The sequence below is a fragment of the Megalobrama amblycephala genome, linkage group LG1 (genome assembly GCF_018812025.1).
Source record: "Megalobrama amblycephala isolate DHTTF-2021 linkage group LG1, ASM1881202v1, whole genome shotgun sequence".
Taxonomy (NCBI): Eukaryota; Metazoa; Chordata; class Actinopteri; order Cypriniformes; family Xenocyprididae; genus Megalobrama; species Megalobrama amblycephala.
Window position 1 is genome coordinate 8959162 of NC_063044.1, and position 21376 is coordinate 8980537.

The 21376-nt window shown below is 36.6% G+C and overlaps 4 protein-coding genes across 4 annotated transcripts in view; 3 read left to right on the forward strand and 1 right to left on the reverse strand.

The window, feature by feature from the left end:
- The window catches only part of LOC125280859 (gastrula zinc finger protein XlCGF57.1-like), a 1316469-nt gene that overhangs the window by 366818 nt on the left and 928275 nt on the right, over positions 1–21376 (forward strand). The gene's annotated exons all lie outside the window — the stretch shown is intronic.
- Positions 328–2429, forward strand: LOC125243462 (myeloid-associated differentiation marker-like protein 2). Its single transcript, XM_048153148.1, has one exon. The coding sequence runs from the start codon at positions 1066–1068 to the stop codon at positions 1975–1977; it is 912 nt and encodes a 303-aa protein (XP_048009105.1). The 5' UTR covers positions 328–1065; the 3' UTR covers positions 1978–2429.
- pycr1a (pyrroline-5-carboxylate reductase 1a) lies at positions 5716–14401 on the forward strand. Its single transcript, XM_048153107.1, has 8 exons — positions 5716–5876; positions 6096–6168; positions 7728–7798; positions 7908–8087; positions 9947–10168; positions 10288–10380; positions 10477–10640; positions 13971–14401. The coding sequence occupies exons 2-8, from the start codon at positions 6102–6104 to the stop codon at positions 14134–14136; spliced, it is 963 nt and encodes a 320-aa protein (XP_048009064.1). The 5' UTR covers positions 5716–5876; positions 6096–6101; the 3' UTR covers positions 14137–14401.
- Positions 17710–19246, reverse strand: LOC125243425 (aerolysin-like protein). The gene is made up of 2 exons (XM_048153094.1): positions 19137–19246; positions 17710–18959 (listed from the first exon to the last, which is right to left on the reverse strand). Exon 2 carries the CDS (start codon positions 18940–18942, stop codon positions 17968–17970), a length of 975 nt encoding a protein of 324 aa, XP_048009051.1. The 5' UTR covers positions 18943–18959; positions 19137–19246; the 3' UTR covers positions 17710–17967.

The following is a 21376-nucleotide window of genomic DNA, read 5'->3' on the forward strand; positions in this document are numbered from 1 at the left end:
AAAAATATTCTACATTAACTCTAAGGATACAATAAAATGGTGTTTTTGACAATGTTTTTGCTAGGCACTTTTAAAAAAAAAAATGTTTTTTTGATCTGAATAGTCTTGTACAAAACTGACGAGCAATGTTTCATCTGCTGTTTAATCTGGGGCCATGACACTGCACTTTTTCTTTGAGCCAGACAGATGTGCCAGGGCCTACACCTTGTAACTGTCCCCAAACTTACACACACACACAGTTTGCAACCATATGAAACATGACTCCCTGCACTGTTGCTTGACGCAGACATTTGGATTCCCACCCCATTCCACAGTGGAATATAGGGCTCTATTTATAGAGTTGGTGGAGCCCGTGGCCCTGAGCTCGGCAGAACACACTCATTAAAACCGCTTTCCCTAGTACACTTCAACTCGAAGCCCAGCACATGCCAGTGTGTGTGAGAGTGGAAACAGTGTTAGAGAGAGTAAAAGTTCTAAAGGTAATCAGTGTTAAAAGTTGTTTGAAGACACCGGGAACCTACGGATACCATCTCATGTGGGATATTACTTGCTCGTCTTCTGTATTATGAAGAGACACTTCAGCTATAGCAGGTGACATTCGACTCACAAGGAACTTTCTGTGTAGATCCAGTGGTCACGATCAACTGACAGATACCAAGAGAAAGACCTGCGAGGAAAAGGTGGCTATGTAAAGACTACAGCTGTAAGGTAGTAGGGAGCCGTTGATTGGAATTTGGAACTTGAAGTAAATATCAGCAATGATTTGAATTTAAAAGACAATTCTCTTGTGGTCAAACTGTTGCTTTGCTATTTCTTGCATGTCTTTTGAAAATCTAAAAGTACTTATAGTAAAGTGACTGTCCACTCACAGACAGAGAGAACATCCAGAGTTTCTGCTGTAATCTGATCCTACACACTGCAGTAATTATAAAGCAGAGCTGGGAAGCAGTAAAGGAGATTTGTCATTAAGGCTGCCTAAATAAAGAGGCAGGCTAAAGGGCGAGGTTTGTGGATTCGGCCGCGGAGGTGCAGCGTCACTCATCAAGATCCACCCAAGAACAGCTCATGGACCCCCAAGGAGGCCACTACCTAAACAAGGCAGCGGTGCTGTCTGGACTTGGCGCTGCCCGCATGTGCCAGCTGCTGCTGGGATGCACCACCATGGCCCTGGTGGCCCACAGTGCGGGATTCAGCGCCACCTATGGCACCTTCTGCATGTTCGTCTGGTGCTTCTGCTTTGCCGTCACACTGTTGGTCTTCACCCTGGACGTGACGAGGCTACACGGGTGCATGCCCATCTCCTGGGACAACTTCACCGTGGCCTTCGCAATGCTTGCCACTCTCATGTACGTCACGGCCTCAATAGTGTACCCCGTCTACTTCCTTAGGTCCGAGTGCCCATCGGAGGGCTGCGAGGTGCGGAACTACCGTATCGCCGTCACCGTCTGCTCCAGCGTCTGCTGCTTCGCCTACGGAGCCGAGGTGTTCATCACGCGGGCCAAGCCGGGGCATGTGGTCGGCTATATGGCCACCGTGTCAGGCCTGCTCAAGGTGGTCCAAGCCTTCATAGCCTGCATCATTTTCGGCGCTCTGGCCAATGACAGTGAATACAACCGCCACATCCCTACACAATACTGCGTGGTGGTCTACAGCCTGTGCTTTGCTGTGACCGTAGTCGTGGTGGCTCTTACCGTCTCGGGGAGAACGTCTTCGCTGCGCTTTCCTTTCGACCGTTTTGTGGTCGTCTACACCTTCCTGGCGGTGCTGCTGTACCTGAGTGCTGCTGTGATCTGGCCGGTTTTTAGTTTCGATAAGAAGTATGGAACCCCAGGGCGACCAGGAGACTGTCCTAGAGGAAAGTGTCCATGGGACAGCAAGTTGGTGATCGCCGTGTTCACTTGTGCAAATCTGGTGTTATACTTCACTGATCTGGTATACTCTCAAAGAATACGATTTGTCTCACATTCAGCAGCATAAGGCCATCTCATCTATAGCCTGGTGGATTTATAAATACTGGAAATGAGGCAGGAAATGTGTTGTGAAATACAGACATGCCAATAAAATACAGCTGTATGTACTAGTATATTAAAGTATAATTTCTGATTTTTTGTAATTTTTGTTGGTTTTAATGAAAATGTTTGGACTATATTGATGGGCTTGAATTTTTCATTGTGTTAATGAAGAGTTACTTTGCTTAGTAGAATGAAATCAAAGTAATATCAGATTTGGTGCATACCAATGTAAAATTAACTTCTGTGGCAATGCCTCTCTGCAATTCATTGTCACTGTAACCCTTAAAGGATAAGTTTCAAATGAAAATTACCCCAAGCTTTACTCACCCTCAAGCCAGGTGTATTTAACTTTCTTCTTTCTGATGAACACAATCGGAGATATATTAATAATGTATCCAAGCTTTATAATGGCAGTGAATGGGATTAACGTGTTTGAATCTCAAGAAAGTGCATCGGCTGCATCCATCCATCATAAACATACTCCACGCGGCTCCAGGGGGTTGATAAAGGCCTTCTAAAGCGAAGCGATGTGTTTGTGTAAGAAAGTTACAAAGTAAAATATCTAGCTTCCACCAGACCGCCTTCCATATTCAACTTATGAAAAAAGGACGTTTTTTTGTAAGTTGAATACGGAAGGCGTTGGATATAGTTTTGAACTGCGAGAAGCGTTACACTTTATTCGTAAGTTGAATATGGAAGGAGGTCTGGCGGAAGCTAGATACTTTACATCATAACTTGGATATGTAATGTAAATATGGATATTTTTCTTACACAAACGCATCGCTTCAGAAGGCCTTTATTAACCCCCCGGAGCTGAGTGGAGTACGTTTATGATGGATGGATGCACTTTCTTAAGATTCAAACTCATTGGTCACGTTCACTGCCATTTATAAAGCTCGGATGCGTCAGGATGTTTATTAATACAACTCCTATTGTGTTCATCAGAAAGAAGAAAGTCAAATACACCTAGGATGGCTTGAGAGTGAGTAAAGCTTGGGTAATGTTCATTTTAAAATGAATTAATCATTTAAAGCAAGGGTGTCCAATCCTGCTCCTGAAGGATCAACATCCTACAGAGTTTAGCTTCAGTCAGCTCCAACACACTTGCCTGGATGTTTCAAGTACTCCTGAAGACCTTGATTAGCTGGTTTAGGTGTGTTAAATTAGGGTTGGCACTAAACTCTGCAGGACAGTGGCTCTCCAGCACATGTCATTCTAAGGCAGTATGACTTTTTTTTCCCTTCTGTGAAACATAAAAGTAACCAAAATGTCTTTTATGTTCCACAGAAAGTCCTACAGTTTTGGAACAACATGGGGCTGAGTAAATGATGACAGAATATTATTTTTTTTTTTTTTTTTGCCTGAACTAACTCTTTGAGAATTTTATTTATTATGTTTTTATGTCTACTAAACACTAAGATTATTGTGGTTTAGAACTGATATTATATGGCTTACTCTAAGTAAAATTAATGTATATTTTCCCCTAATTTTGGTATACATAATGTTATTATAATTATATGCATTGTTATTTGATTACTAGTATGGCAATTTCCAAACATGAGAGATCTGAGACCTCTGATTAGAAGAAGAGAATATGTCACTTGTTTATGTATTGTCCACAGAAATAAATCCCATGCATTGTTTTCATGAATGGCCTTAACTGTCATGGTGCTCAGATAGCATCTCTGTTTATCCAGTCAAACTACTCAGGCTCTAATATTAGTTCATTATGTCTTTTTATTATAGTAAGCTATGTAACAATATATTGTTACTTATTCTCAAAATATTTAAATAAATCAAAATATGTTGGCAATTAAACTGGATTCTTTTGTGTCAAAGTTTCTTTCTCTTTCTCACCACCATCTCCAAATACCAGCACACAAAAATGACCAGAAATACAACTTAAGACAATTTTCTGTATAAATATGTGTGGGTGGGTGGTTATAGCCTACACTATTTATTTATTAAAATTTATTAATTTATTATGCCCTAAAACGTTAAAGGATTAGTTCACATTCAAATTAAAATTTCCTGATAATTTACTCACCCCCATGTCATCCAAGATGTTCATGTCTTTCTTTCTTCAGTCGAAGATAAATTAGGTTTTTGATTAAAATATTCCAGGATTTTTCTCCTTATAGTGGACTTCAATGACCTCCAAACGGTTCAAGGTCAAAATTACAGTTTCAGTACAGGTCTTATCTAGAGAAACCATCGCTCATTTTCTAAAAAAATTTTTTTTCTAAAAACATTTTATACATTTTAACCATAAATGCTCATCTTGAACTAGCTCTCTTCTTCTTCTTCTCTATTAGAATTCCTTCAGTGTAGACACTGCTAAGTGTATTACTGCCCTCCACAGGTCAAAATTTGAACTAAATTGTTCAATATGCTAGTGCAAGTATATAACAATTAGTTCAAACTTTGACCTGTGGAGAGAAGAAGAAGAAGAGATGAGCATAGAAGATGAGCATCTATGGTTAAAACGTATATAATTTTATGGGTTTTTTTTAGAAAATGAGCCATGTTTCTCTAGACTGGGTAAACCCAGCCTGATCTGCCAGCGATTTGATTTCGCCCGGCAACTCAGTCTGGAAACCCGTACATTCATTTCTACTGCTTCTGTTACATTTTTGCGGGAACCAATCACAGACTGGCTTTATCCACCTTGCTCGCTATTGGCGGGTATAACACGATGACGATAGAGAAGCGACGGCAAGCAACTATTTGTTTACCTTGAACATGGCGGCCACTAAAGCGCAGCAACCAGTTGAAGCTGCTGTCGATGCTGTTTTAAAAGATTTCAAAGGCAAGTTTTGATGCTACAAACCAATACAAACTAAACCTGTCTGGAGTTTTCGCGTTGCTCTGCAAAGTACGTCACCCGGATCGTTGATCTGATTGGTTAAAGGACTATCCAATTGCGTGAATAATGCTTGTTGATCACGCCTCTTGTGCAGTAGAAAATACATACAGACTCCCCAGACCAATGTTCAATTTTAAATTGAGCTTGGTCTGGTGATAGCCAGACAATTGGTTCTCTAGATAAGACCCTTATTCCTCGTCTGGGATCGTGTAGAACGCTTTGAAGCTGCACTGAAACTGTAATTTTGACCTTCAACCGTTTGGAGGCCATTGAAGTCCACTATATGAAGAAAAATCCCTGGAATGTTTTCATCAAAAACCTTAATTTGTTTTCGACTGAAGAAAGAAAGACATGAACATCTTGGATGACATGGGGGTGAGTAAATTATCAGGAAAATTTTATTTGAAAGTGAACTAATCCTTTAAGTAAATCTGAAGATGAGAGAAAAATAAATAAATTGAGGAAAAGGTTTATAAATGGACAGCATATAGTTTTTTTGTCGGTTTGGGTTAGTATGCAATTATTAAATTTAGCTTCAACTGAAAATAGATCTATTATAAGTCTCTAATAAAGAAAACTAGTTAAACACCAGTGAGACAGGGGGCAAGAAAATAGAGACAAATATACAAATACATAATAAAATGGAAACATCAAAAATAAGGAATCTGTTACATTTATCAGACAGGCGATGTTAAAATGCGGAAACAACACTGCAAAGTCGGTCGGATACAGTTTTGCTGTCTTTCTGTTGACATAAACCCACGTGCTCATGAAGAGTGATGCAACTGGCTTCATTGGCCTATCAGGGCGCATGGTGCACACATAAAATAAAGGGATTGGCTGAGGCCCAAGCAGTGCTCTACCGTGATTGGTCACAGCCTGCTACTCCACGTCAGGAATGGCAGCTTAACTAAACGTCCAAAGACAACGTGAACACGATAAACAAACGTGAAACAAACAATATATGTGAACGAGCTCTTCGAAAGATCGTGTTTTAGGTACGTTTGTTTAAACATTTAGTTCTCTGCATTTATCTCGATGTATGTTGTGCGTTACAGCTTGTTCAGTCCGATCAGGAAATAGACAAGTTTGTAGGCTAAGTAAGCAGAGTCTGTCCTGACATTACTTCAGCTGATGTATTAGAGTGTGTAAAGTGATTGACAACGTGTGTGTTTTTGTCTGCTGGTGAATAAACTCATCGGTCTGGTTGTTAACAGGTCAAAATGAGCGTTGGTTTCATAGGAGCGGGTCAGCTGGCGCACGCGCTGGTGAAGGGCTTCACAGCAGCAGGTACAACAGAGCGTTAAACACCCAAAACCACCGCTAGAGGCGCCAAAACACTCTACAGGCTGAACAATCTATGATATTGAACCAAATAAGACTTTTCTGTCTTAAAGTATTATTCACCCCAAAAATGAAAAAATAATGTCATTTACTTACCCTCATGTCGTTCCGCACCCGTAAGACCTTCGTTGATCTATTTTTGTTGAAATCCAATGGCTCAGTGAGGCCTGCATAGACAGCAATGACATTTCTTCTCTCAAGATCCATAAAGGTACTAAAAACATATTTAAATCAGTTCATGTGAGTACAGTGGTTCAATATTAATATTATAAAGCGACGAGAATATTTTTGGTGCGCCAAAAAACAAAAAACAAAATAACTACTTATAAAGTGATGGCCGATTTAAAATGCTTCAGGAAGCTTCGGAGCGCCAAAGTCACGTGATTTCAGCAGTTTGGCGATCCGAATCATGATTCGACACAAAAGATTCATAACGCTCCGAAGCTTCCTGAAGCAGTGTTTTGAAATCGGCCATCACTATATAATTAGTTATTATTATTATTATTATTATTATTATTATTATTATTATTATTTTTTTTTTTTGGCGCACCAAAAATATTCTCGTCGCTTTATAATAATAATATTGAACCACTGTACTCACATGAACTGATTTAAATATGTTTTTAGTACTTAAAGTTTATGGGTCTTGAGAGAGGAAATGTCATTGCTGGTTATGCAGGCCTCACGGAGCCATCGGATTTCAACTAAGATATGTTAATTTGGTCTTACGGGCGTGGAACGGCATGAGCGTGAGTAATAAATGACATTATTTTCATTTTTGGGTGAACTAACCCTTTAAATACACTTAATGCCCTTTTTATTCATTTTTTGGCATCATTTTTATTAAGTAAGCATATTATATCAAGGAATATTGACACACAGTAATGATCTCAGTGGGTAGTTGTCAGAACAAGTTGTTTCTCAAAAAGTTGTTTATTTACAGAATATGTAATAACATAATGCTTGTAGTAATCACATTTGCTCATTATGATAAAAAAAAAAATTATGCACCTCTTGATGGAAATAACATCACAACATTTATTTCCATCCAGAGGTGCATCAATTTTTGGTCAAGATCTTAACCAAAGACTTTCAATGAATTTAAGGTCTAGACTCAGAAGTGCCAATTCATGTGTGAAAATGATTCTTCATGCTCCCAACCAACCATTCTTTTACAATTTGAACCTGATGAATCTTGACGTTGTCATCCTGGAATATGCATGATGTGTCTTCCTACATGGATGTTTAAGAAATGAAAAGCTACATACTCTATCGATGAGGGTTAACTGAACTGTTCCCAATCATATAACATGTTAATAATCACTGTAATAATAGACTCTTAAGTATTTGTCTATTTAAATCCAAAGAGCGACTTTTGGCCGCATGACACAACATCACATTTGCAAAATGACTATTTATGCGTAGTACCACCACTTAAAAACATAGAATCTCATTCTCATCAATATTTAATGGAAGCTTTTACATTTCACTCTCCTGTCCATCAGGTGTGATCGCCACGCACAGGATAACAGCAAGTTCTCCTGACAAAGACCTGCCAACTGTCACTGGGCTAAGAGTGAGTGTTTGACAAGCTTTTGACCAGCATCTGAGACATGTTAGAGTGACAAAAGTAGCAGTGATACACTGTTGAACATCTTTAAAAAGGCACTTTCTCTGTACTTCAGAAAATGGGAGCATACTTCACTACCAGTAATAAAGAGACTGTGAACAAGAGTGATGTTCTCTTCCTTGCGGTCAAGCCACATATCATTCCCTTCGTTTTGGATGAGATTGGGCCAGACATCGAAGACCGCCATCTCATTGTCTCTTGTGCAGCAGGAGTCACGATCAGCTCCATAGAAAAGGTCAGAATGCACTTTTTCCACAATCCATAGTAATGATGATTTAACACGTCCTGCCTGTTTGGTGAAGCAAAGCATTTCATTTATGAAAAATAATGATTACACTTTAAGCTTTTATGTGTAATGCATTATAAAGGTATTCATTATGTAAGTTATAATGCATTATGTCTGTTTATAAATGATTGTAACCAAAGTTAAACTGCATTATAATATTTGCAGATTCCTTGTTACATCTGAAATTGGATGTTTGTCATGTGTTTTAATGGGCATAATCAATTCATTAATACAGATAATTTTATAATGCATTATATACAAAGATTTTGTGTGAAAGCTAATGTGAATGCTGAATAAATGAATATATATATACTAAACAAAATAAATAATAAATTAGGAAAAATAAACATTTTCTCAATTTTTTTTTTCAGTTTTGGTAAATGCATGTTTATTTACACTACTGTTTTTTTTTTTTTTTTTTTTTTTTTATGTTTTTGAAAAAGTCTCATTCTTCACTTAAAGGATTAGTCCACTTTTAAATAAACTTTTCCTGATAATTTACTCACCCCCATGTCATCCAAGATGTCCATGTCTTTCTTTCTTCGGTCGAAAAGAAATTAAAGTTTTTGATGAAAACGTTCCAGGATTTTTCTCCTTATAGTGGACTTCAATGGGCACCAAACAGTTGAAGGTCAAAATTAGTTTCACTGCAGCTTCAAATTGTTCTACACGATCCCAGATGAGAAATAAGGGTCTTATATAGTGAAACCATTGCTCATTTTCTGAAAAAAATTTAAAATTATATAAGTTTTAACCCTAAATGCTCATCTTGAACTAGATCTCTTCTTCTTCTTCTTCTCTATTAGAATTCCAGCAGTGTAGACACTGCTAAGCGTATTACTGCCTCCACAGGTCAAAGTTTGAACTAATTGTTGTATATACTATTGAACTAGCATATTGCATATTGAACAATTTGAAGCTGCAGTGAAACTAATTTTGACCTTCAACTGTTTGGTGCCCATTGAAGTCTACTATAAGGAGAAAAATCCTGAAATGTTTTCATCAAAAACTTTAATTTCATTTCGACTGAAGAAAGAAAGACATGGACATCTTGGATGACATGGGGGTGAGTAAATTATCAGGAAAAGTTTATTTAAAAGTGCACTAATCCTTTAATGTTTTTTTTTTAAAAATAATAATAATTGTTAATAATTGAGCAGCAAATCAGCATTTCTGAAGGATCACGTGACTGAAGACTGGAGTAATGATGCTGAAAATTCAGCTTTGATCACAGGAATAAATTAATTTAACATATTCAAATAGAAAAAAGAAAATTGTAATGACATTTCACAATATTATGAGACTTCTTTCGAAAAATCTTAATTATTCCAAACTTTTGACAGGTAGTATATCATTTATTTTGTTTAGTATACATATTGTATTTATCATTAATTCACTTTTTTTTTTTATTCATGTTTGTGGGCAGCCAATTTTCTGTATATCAGGGTTTTTTTTAATGCAAATTCATCAAATTATTTATATATTAAGAATCTGTGCAGTGTTAAAAATGTCTATTTTTGAAGTTCATATGAAAGGTTCTTCATTTGATTATTTTCTCTTTTTATTTGAACTTGATGGACACAAACCAGGTTATTCATAACAAATCAATCAGTCTTGCTTCAGTGCAAAAACAGCTTCACGTTATGTAACGCTTCATTTAAAAGAGAAAGACTCAAAATAGTAAAACCAATATTATGAATGCAGATTCTACACTCTTAATGCTACATGGATGAGCCACACAATATACACAAACCTGTGATCGTACATCAATTAAATTCTATATCGATTCAAATCTTCCTATATTGCAGAAACTGCTGCAGTACCGTCCGGCACCTAAAGTAATTCGCTGCATGACAAATACCCCAGTGGTGGTGCGTGAAGGGGCCACGGTGTACGCCACCGGCACCCATGCAGAGGTGGAGGATGGGAAGCTCCTGGAGCAGCTAATGGCCAGTGTGGGCTACTGCACGGAGGTGGAGGAGGACCTGATTGATGCCGTCACTGGTCTTAGTGGGAGCGGCCCAGCCTATGTAAGCATCAACCTAGGAATATTCGAGAGGTTTAAACCAACCGTTTGGCTCCTTGTGGCTTTCTTTGCCCAAAAGCATCCACCTCTGACTGGGAATATTTATATATCTTTTTATCATAGGCATTCCTAGCTGTTGACGCTCTTGCTGATGGAGGGGTAAAGATGGGACTGCCCAGAAGATTGGCTGTGCGGCTAGGAGCTCAGGCTCTGCTTGTTAGTGCTTGACAGTCTCTGAAACATTTCTGATATTGATAATCTGAAAAATATTTCTGTGCATAAGATTTACAGTACTATGATGCTTTTTCAAAGGGGGCGGCAAAAATGCTCCTGGAGTCTGAGCAACACCCCGGAGAGTTAAAAGACAACGTGGCTTCACCTGGAGGTGCTACGATTCACGCTTTGCATGTCATGGAAAGTGGTGGCTTCCGCAGCCTCCTGATCAATGCTGTGGAGGCATCATGCATTAGAACCAGGTACAGCAAATTAATTTCTGATGAGTGATTTTCAGCTAGAAAGGGTCAGCCGCTTTAATTACATGCAGATATTTTTTAAAGGGGGCATATCATGAAAATCTGACTTTTTTAAAGTGCTATAATCGGGTCCCCGATGCATCTACCAACCCAGAAAACGTGAAAAAGGACAACCCAGTAACTTTGGCAAGTTTTGGCAAGGTTTTGGCAAGCCTTTCTCTGTAAGTATGTGAAAAAGCGAGCCGCTCCGATTTCGCTCCCCTTGTGACGTAGACAGTGGATCTTATTATAAAATTACCACCCTTTAATCTGCACATTTCCACCCACATTTCCATCGGCACCATCATTTTGTTTTTGCAAGCGAAACAGTGTACCAGTTCTAAGGCTTTTCTAAGGCAAAAAGTTTGAGCAAAGCATGCTATCTGTTCTCATGTATGGCACAAAAGACTCTTTAGAGTCTCATTAGCTTGGACAACCAGGAAGTTGACCCTGGCATGCTCGATTGCTTAAAAAAAAAAAAAGGAGCGTTTCTTTCGGAACGATATTTTGGAAAAAATATTAGGCCATTCATAGCATTTGATAGTAATCAGAAATGTTAGCCTGGTGTGTATGGCTCTGTTTGGCAAACATGTACGCTATGTATAGTGGGCGTCCATAGTGGTTTTGCACAAAAGATTAACATGACGACACATGCTAGTCGATGAGTTGAATCAACTCAACAGCAACTACATAAATTTATCCACTAACCATTCAGAAATGTTCAGATGCATCCTAAAAGTCGTAACTTCTTCCCGAGTATCTCCATCAGTGTCCGACTCCGGTTTGAACAATGTAAGGCTGAACACCATTACTGACAATCATCAATTTGGCTGCTTGAGATTCTCCAGTTTTGTTGTTGTCAAAGCACATGTTATCAGTCCAAACACATAGCATCCACAGAGGTAACCATTAGTGATGGGCGATTTCGAAACACTGCTTCATGAAGCTTCAAAGCTTTATGAATCTTTTGTTTCGAATCAGTGGTTTGGAGCGTGTATCAACCGGCCAAAGTCACATGATTTGAGCTGAGCCATCCATGGAACAAACAAAGGGTGGAGCTTAACCTGTTTAATTGGGCTGGGTATTGACACAAATTTCAAAATTTGATTTGATTTCGATTCACAAGCTTGCAATTCGATTTGATTTCGATTAAATTCAATTCGATTCAATATAGATTATTTTGTATGTATATATATATATATATATATATATACAGTACAGTACAGTCCAAAAGTTTGGAACCACTAAGATTTTTAATGTTTTTAAAAGAAGTTTCGTCTGCTCACCAAGGCTACATTTATTTAATTAAAAATACAGTAAAAAACAGTAATGTTGTGAAATATTATTACAATTTAAAATAACTGTTTTCTATTTGAATATATTTGACAAAGTAATTTATTCCTGTGATCAAAGCTGAATTTTCAGCATCATTACTCCAGTCTTCAGTGTCACATGATCCTTCAGAAATCATGCTAATATGCTGATCTGCTGCTCAAGAAACATTTAATGTGTACAATTGTACAAAATATTTGTGTACAATATTTTTTTTCAGGATTATTTGATGAATAGAAAGTTCAAAAGAACAGTGTTTATCTGAAATCTAATCTTTTGTAACATTATAAATGTCTTTACTGCCACTTTTGATTGATTTAATGCATCCTAGCTGAATAAAAGTATTCATTTCTTTCATTTCTTTTCAAAAAAATAAAAATAAAAATTCTTACTGACCCCAAACTTTTGAACAGTAGTGTATAATGCTACAGAAGCTTTGTATTTCAGATAAATGCTGTTCTTTTGAGCTTTCTATTCATCAAGGAATCCTGAAAAAAAAAAAGTACACAACTGTTTTCAACATTGAAAATAATCATAAATGTTTCTTGAGCAGCAAATCAGCATATTAGAATGATTTCTGAAGGATCATGTGACACTGAAGACTGGAGTAATGATGCTGAAAATTCAGCTTTGCATCACAGGAATAAATTACTTTGTCAAATATATTTAAATAGTACACAGTTATTTTAAATTGTAATAATATTTCACAATATTACTGTTTTTTACTGTATTTTTAATTAAATAAATGTAGCCTTGGTGAGCAGACGAAACTTCTTTTAAAACATTAAAAATCTTAGTGGTTCCAAACTTTTGGACTGTACTGTGTGTATATATATATATATATATATATATATATATATATATATATATATATATATATATATATATATATATATATATATATATATATATATAAGGAACAGTACATGGCAAATTTTCATAAGGAAAAAAAATCTCTCAAATAATGCTATAAACTATACATGGGAATCAGTTCTGCATTATAATATTGAAGGTTAAAATGATCTGATTTGTATTCAAACACTTAAATTAGTGGAAGTTAAGGAAGTTTTTATAATAATAAAGTTAAAATACTAACTTTACAATTATGTAATTATATTTCTACTCCAATTAATTTTTTGACATGCATTATTTAAATGGTGGCTGTTATAAAAACTTGACAGATTTATTCAAAGCATTAAATATTGAAGAATATTATAAATTATAACTAATGTGTAATATGGTGCATATATTTAGCAAAATGCTATTCTCTAGAGTTCAGTTTTATAGCTGACTAATGAGTTATGGTCACTGAATATGGTTTTTCTGAGGTAAATGTGACGTTACAGCGATCTGTCACGTGACATTAAACAGTGCCAAAACGGTTAGTTTTTTGAATTTCATAATAAAATGGACAGAATTTGAAATCTGAGACTTTGTTTCATTTCAAAAGTAACAAAGCACAAAGCTTATTGCCATTTATTTAATGGGAAGAGCGCTACAATGTTCTATTCATTCATCAACTGAAAACAGACTAGACTAATCGATTCTTGGGATTTAAGAATCGATATCGGTTCGTAAAAATGAGAATCGATTAAAATCGAGAAATCAATATTTTTTTTCACCCAGCTCTAAGTGTTTAATGCGTGGAGAGATAGGGTTATGGGTAGAGTTAGGGTGTGGTTGGAGGTTATACTCCACTTATGGCTCTGCAGTGAGTAGCCTCTCTTAATTTTGACAGCCCTAGTAAAAACGAGTATCTGTGCAGTTAGTGCACTGAATCTAATGTTTAATTTAGATTATAGTGTATAGTCATTAAAGATATTTATAGTTAAGTTGGTCCATTTATGTTATTTATTTTCAAATGTTTATCTGCATATAATTGTCTGTAGACACAGACTCCTTTGGGCTTTTTAAACAGTTGTGTCTCCTGAAGGACATTTCAAGCTCACTCTTTTCTGACAGGGAGCTTCAGTACTTGGCAGACCAGGAGAAGATTTCTCCAGCTGCCATAAAGAAGACTACTTTGGACAAGGTGCTTCAGCAGCCAGGTGTCACGACAACAGGGGACGGGGTCAGGACCGGCCTCAACCTCTTTAACAGCACCAACCCCAAACACAAGAAAAACTAAACCTGATCATCATAATCCAGCTTACAGTAAGGATGAAACCACTCGAAGAACTGCAGACAAGATGCTTACACCAAAAATGCTTTAAATTGTTCTCATAAATTGGTTATCCAGTATTTTTATAACCTATACTGTGCTCAGTTGTCATTATTGTGCGTTTTGCCTTTTTTGGCTGGTTTGGACCAACTCTAAGCAATTAGTTTCTCTTGATACACACTGTAAACCATGCACTGTGTAGATTTATTAAACCATGTCTGATCATACTGTATTTAGCAAAGCCTATCTGGACTAGCCTGAATGAAATTTGTAGTTGAGATATATATATATATATATATATATATATATATATATATATATATATATATATATATATATATATATATATATATATATATATATATATATATACTGTTACATTTCATTAAAGTATTTTCTATCTTTATCTCTATACTGCTCAGAAGTTCTGTATACTCAAAACAGTAAAAGCCAAATTCTCTAAATAAATGCCCATTGGCTGTTTGATGGTGTCAGTCACTATTAGTATCGGGAAGTTCAGATCATTTTACTGACTCGGATCTTTGAATCTCGTTCAGAAAAATGAACAAATCTTTTTTTTCAAGTCATTCCATTTATTTCATTCATTTCAGCATAATATAATTGAAATGTTATTTGTTAAATTCCTCAACACATGCTACTTACACATAAGTTTATCACATTTGGAATAAAAAATAAACTATAGGCTAATACAGCCATGAAGGCCAAATTATGGGTAAGAAATGATTAATTAATTGCTTAGCAGGGTCTTCAGGCTATGCAGTGTGTTAGTTCACCTCACCTCCCTATCCGAGTCGTTCTTTCTTTTGTCATCTTACATTTATCACGTCTGTTCCCCAAAAAGATTAGATCACTTCTCATGTCTTCGGGTTTGAGTGGTTAGTTCCGTTGTCAGTGTCTGATCTGGGCCGTGACCGCCATAGACATTATGATGACAGCCCCATATTTAACTGCAGTACCGGAAAAAGAAATGATTAGTTCGCCTCTCGAGTCTTCGGGTTCGAGACGTTCGTTCATCCAGTCACAGCCCCATAGGCTGAATGCAGAAACAGAAATGATTAGTTCATCTCTCGGGTCTTCGGGTTCGGGTCCGAGTTCTTCGTTCTTTTGTCACGTGACCGCTTCCTGGCTCAGTGTCCGCAACAAATACAACATTACATTCTTATTACTATTTACTGTATGTTGTATTATATTTAGGAATTATCAAAATTATCAAAAGATATGTGCAATAAACATTTATTATGCCACTATGTCCCTTCTGACCAGTCTTTTTAATACAAATATTAGACCAATATGTCCAGTCTTCATATAGAAAAATCAATTATACTAGCAAAAAAAAAAACTAAACTAAACTAAAAAAATAACTATGCACTTGTTTGTAAGGAAGGTTGTGAATGGCTGTCAAATCATGTGAAAAAAGAATGAAGGACTCAGACCCGAAGACTCGAGAGGTGATCTAAATCATTTCTGTTTCTGGTACGGTCTATGGGGCTGGGACTTGATGAACGAACGGCTCAAACCCGAAAGACTCGAGAAGTGAACTAATCATTTCTGTTTCTGGTACGGTCTATGGGGCTGGGACTTGATGAACGAACGGCTCAAACCCGAAAGACTCGAGAAGTGAACTAATCATTTCTGTTTCCTGTACAGAACCTATGGGATGTTGTGCATGCACGGTCAGCACAAAATGAACGAATCACTCTCTGAGACAACTCGTTGTTCTCGAGTCATATTAAAGATTCGTTCAAAATGAACGACACATCACTATAGCAAACCAGGCTTGTCTTCAGCTGACCTCAAAATTGTCCTCAGTGTTATGTTTGAATAAACAATTGCCATTGCCTACATTGAATTCCATTCAATCAGAACTGAATTTTGGGCCTGTCCCAATAACCACACTTACGGTCTTTGCACTTGACCAATTTTGTCTACTTACATGATGTATTTCCTGTATTTCCAAGAGTTCAAGTGGATCTGAAGATCACAAGTGTGTGTAGAACTTTTGATAGCCTATTTTTAATACTTTGCACTTTAAAGCAATCCAAATGTTTAGTAGTCTCTGTGTAACAGATGACATTGTGGTGCTTCTAATTAAGCAGTTGCAAACATTTTAGCAAAATACATACTCATCTCTGTACCAATAAAATGTCTAACACTAGGTTTTACTACCAAAATATAAGTACTATATAAGTTAATTATACTTATTACCCAGTTGTATTGTATTAACCCTAAACCTAACCTTAACCCATGCAGTTACCTTAAATTACCTAGTATTTTCTTGAACGGTAAGTAAATAAGTGCACATACTGTAAAATAAAGTGCAACCAATATAACTTGCACAGTAAAGTTTTCCTAGACAATGTGCTATTTCAGTCTTTTTCATTTATTCACATGTACAGTGTACATGTCCAGTGCCCTGAAGAGTGAACTCATATGTTCAATTCGGAGTCCAAGATCAGAGGTCACGCTTCCACTAGACTTGCAAACGGACATTAACGGAAGCCAGTGATTGTAGTTTATAAATTTATAAATATGGACATTTTTTTCTTACATAAACCCATCGCTTCGCTTCAGCAAGCATTTATTAACCCACTGGAGCTGTGTGGATTATTTTTATGATGGATGGATGCACTTTTTTGGACTTCAAAATCTCAGGTACCATTCACTCCCATTATAAAGCTTAGAGCCAGGATATTTTTAATATATCTCCAATTGTGTTTGTCTGAAAGAAGATAGTCATATACACCTAGGATGGCTTGAGTGTGAGTAAATCATGGGATTTTTTTTTTTCATTTTTGGGTGAACTAACCATCTAATTCATGCTAGCATGTGCTAAAATGTGTTGGCAGCATGTTAAATCATGCTAGCAATGTGCTAATTCATACTAAAACATGCTAACGATGTGTAAAAACATGTTACGGACATCTTAAAACATGTTAGCAATGTCTGTCTATCCATCTATCTATCTATCTATCTATCTATCTATCTATCTATCTATCTATCTATCTATCTATCTATCTATCTATCTATCTATCTATCTATCTATCTATCTATCTATCTATCTATCTATCTATCTATCTATCTATCTATCTATCTATCTATCTATCTATCTATCTATCTATCTATCTATCTATCTATCTATCTATCTATCTATCTATCTATTCTATCTATCTTTTTTCTGATAGACTGTATTGCCTTCAAAACCTAAAGACTTTAAGCTTTAAAACTACTCTAAACTTCAAACTGAAAACCTTCAAACATCAAGCTTTTAAAACTTATTCAAAATTTCTGGACAGGCTTCTACGACAGGTATCTAAGCATTTCTAATGAAACTAGATAAAATTAACTGACGTATTTGAAGTAAATAATATGAGATAAAATTATTACAATTGTGTGTGAAGTATTAGAATTACAAAAGGCCATTTAAAAAAGACAATGTTAAATACAAATTTCCCATGAAATAATGGAGCAGACAGCCCTTTAAAGTTTAGTCAGGCTGGAAAAGGCAAAACAGATCTAATATGCAGCACTTTTAATTTTAATATACAAATCAAAACAAAAATACAATGAGCAATTAATCCAAAGAAGGCAAAACAAACAAACAGTGTGTGCTATACACAAACAACGGCGGACAAAGAACTGAACAAACTGAGGGCTATATATACACATGGGGTAATGCGAACTAAACTAGGTGCAGGTGAAAGGAATCAACAAAACAAGCAGTAACTTTGACAACAGAATGAAACAATGACAACCATATCATATATCATATCAATAACATCAACAATATGCAGCATGTGTTAAATCTTGATATGAAAGATCAAATTCTTTAGTGTCCATGTTTATTTTAGTGTAAGTGACACCTTTGTATTGACCCTTGGTTTGAAAAGAAAACACACCGCCGTTAGTGCAAGTCATCCTCACTGTGCCACTGTAAGACAGATCAAAAGAGCATCTGCCAATAGTCATCTTTACATCCACCTTCTTCCTCGGTGGAACTTCTATTTTGGTGGAAAGTTTTTCAGCTTTTTCAGTTGTGTACACAAGACTGTAAGTGTTTTCTTTTCCCACGGTAGTACTGAGTTCTGTGGAAGCTTCTCCAATGCCTGGAATCCCGGCCTTCACCTCCACACTGAATGTTGCTGTAATGTATTCGCTCATAGACCACGAGGTTGTTTGGATTATTTTTTTTGAAGTTTCAACTGTTTGCTGTTGACTGACAGATGTGTCATTTCTAAATGTGACGGATTTGATTTCTTCCCATGCCACCTGTGGAATCACTTCCTCAATAGTGGGATATCTGACATTGGTAAGAACTACGGATTGAATGTTATTGAGAAACACAAATCCCATGCAGTTAATGTCGCATCCAGACCTTCCTTCAACGCCCAGACAAAACCCAGAGCCGACATCGATGGGGTATTCGGTTTTTAAACCCCAGCTTGTCATTTTCACAAAAAATTCTTTATGTCGGTCGGTCTTGAATTTGATGCCTCCGAGTCGTGTCCCATTACTGTTGCCCCAAAGGGACAGTGAGGTGATTCTCTCACCAGGCTGGAACTTGTACTCCGTGTGATCTCCCGCTGGGCTTCCATAGGTTTTACTTTGCCCATCTGAAAGCCAGACCCTGACAGCCTTCACCTGCGATGGCCCCACCCATACCCATATCCTCATCAAACTGGCACCATTTTTCTTGCCAGTAAGCGAAAACCAATCTCCTTCATTACCACCAATTAATTTCAGCATTGTTGACATCTTTGAAGCTATTAGATCTGAAATTTGGATGACAGATTGTCAGAAGCAGCCAAATATTTAATGACAAAAATAATGTTACATATGATCTCTCCTATCATTTTTACTATTATAATACTGTTACTCTATTACAGAGTTCTGTAATAACCACATGTAAAGTATTACAATGAAATGTGATTCACGAGAAATACACTTACTTGGATCAGTGAAGAAATTCTTCTCAAAAAAGCTTGTGTGGTGACAGTGATATCCATTCAACCAGGTTGTTACTTAAAGCCTCAAAGGGGGTTGGATTTTACTGGCAAAACACACCCAGGTTCACTAGAGCTCCTCAAGAGACAGAGAAGGAATTTCATTTCTGAAACGGTTTTGCTTTCCCTTTTACTTGGGGCTTTCACACATATGAACCTTACTGGAAAATGATCAATAAATCACTGTTCATGTGTGGACAGGACTTTTTGAGAAAATACTGGTGAATCAGTTCTGGTATGAGTATGAGTTGTATCATTAGCAGTAAATTAACTTTTTGATGCTAAGTGTGAACAAAGCATAATATATGAACGTGTACATGGTACTGATTTTTCTTACTGCGCATAGTTTGCTACTTTTTTGTGCTAATTGGTTGGTCCAGGCTGAAATGAAACAGAAGAGATGAAACAACAACAGACTAAACTGTGCGTAAGAAAAATACTAATATTTTAACCCCTTTTAACTATAAACCCTTGCTTCCAATCTACAGTCGTATGAGTGATCACGTGGGGGACGTCTAGTATTTTTCTTATACACACATTTTGTTTGCCTTCAGAAAACATTGATTAATCGGTAACACTTTATAATAACTTTGATTAATAAATCATTAACAAACATTACATAATATATGTAATACATTATAATGTGCTTGTTAATGTTTACTAATTAACAGTATTATTAATCAAATGTTACATAATGATTAGCAGATCATTATTTAATGTAAATTTAAATGCTTACAAATGTTATTACACTGTAAAAAGTAATACGCTATATCTACTCCATAAAATTTTGCCAACAGATTACAAGCAATATTATTAAATAAATTCAACAAATAGAATTGAGTTAGATGTGCTGGTTTCAGCCTCATCACCTGATGCAGCCACATCCTCATCTCACATATGAAACACCTGCGATGACAACTACACGCTAATGTACTCACGTTCACGTAAAGCAGCCTTGTTGACAAGTTTGGGTGAGTAAAGCCGGGGTGCAAAAGGAGGGCCACTGCCCTGGATAGTTTAGCTTCAATCCTAATAAACAAACCTGATCCATCTATAGTAGTATAGTACTAGTAGTATACACTGCCCTCCAAAAGTTTGTAAACGCCCTAGAAAAGTGGGGTTTTGGACAATATTGGCATGAATCCTTTTTAATTTGTGATAATTTTGCTCTGAAAAGGGACAACACAAACTACGAAAACATATTTTAGTACATAAACAGTTTATACATAGAAAAAACTTTCAATTCATCAAAATATCCACCATTAGCAGCTATCTGACCTAAACTGGGTTCTAATTGGTTCATTGTATCTAAACTTAATTGGCAATCAATTGTTGAAGCTATTAAGGTGTGCTGACCCAAAAATCTTTTACAAACCAGGGCCAAGTTTAAACCAGTAACCAGGCATCACAGCTGGCAAAGGGGCATGTCTGACTTTGACATGTATATATTGCCATTATTATGTAATCAAAATGAAAATTATTATTGCTGGTCTTCAATGATAATGTCAAGTTACTTTAATGTATTTGCACCAAAAAATAAGGATTTATGCTGATAAATTCCTGTCTTCACTCCCATGATTTCCTGTCTGTCCTCCTACTGTCCTAACTAAATAAAGTCAAAAGGCCCAAAAATCTAACTGAAATCTATGTGCATCATTCAATTGCATCACACTAACCTCCTAAACCTCACCTCCATCCAGGTCACTGCACCACGGCATCCAGTTTTCTCCGATTAAGGCAAGGCAAGGCAATTTTATTTGTATAGCACATTTCATACACAATGGTAATTCAAAGTGCTTTATATAAAGAAGAAGAAGAAAAATAGAACATAAGGAATAGAAATAACAGTAAAAACAGAGAAATTTGCTATCTGGATGGAAAAGCTAGGAAGTTTCAGGGAGTTTGTTGTTGTTGTTGTCGTCTGTCAGAGTGGATCTAAATGGATCTATCCATAAGAACGGATCTAAATATATCTTCCTAACACGACAGGACCGCTGTCTAGCTCTACCTGTTAAGGCACTTCAAACTGATAAACAAAGTTTCAATCTCCCCTTTTGCCAAGACACCTCAAACTGCACCACACAGCCCTAATCCCCCTTCCGGAGATATCTTATCTATGCAACGCAGTTCAAATTTCCCCTTTGGAAATTTCACTCTTTGGAAAGTGTCCTGACTGTAATCCAGAG

Coding starts and splice junctions, on each gene's coding strand:
- LOC125243462 (XM_048153148.1), top strand. CDS start 1,066: ATGGACCCCCAAGGAGGCCACTACCTAAACAAGGCAGCGGTGCTGTCT.
- pycr1a (XM_048153107.1), top strand. CDS start 6,102: ATGAGCGTTGGTTTCATAGGAGCGGGTCAGCTGGCGCACGCGCTGGTG. Junction 8,088..9,946: donor CGATCAGCTCCATAGAAAAG/GTCAGAATGCAC, acceptor CCTATATTGCAG/AAACTGCTGCAGTACCGTCC. Junction 10,381..10,476: donor TAGGAGCTCAGGCTCTGCTT/GTTAGTGCTTGA, acceptor GCTTTTTCAAAG/GGGGCGGCAAAAATGCTCCT.
- LOC125243425 (XM_048153094.1), bottom strand. CDS start 18,942: ATGTCAACAATGCTGAAATTAATTGGTGGTAATGAAGGAGATTGGTTT.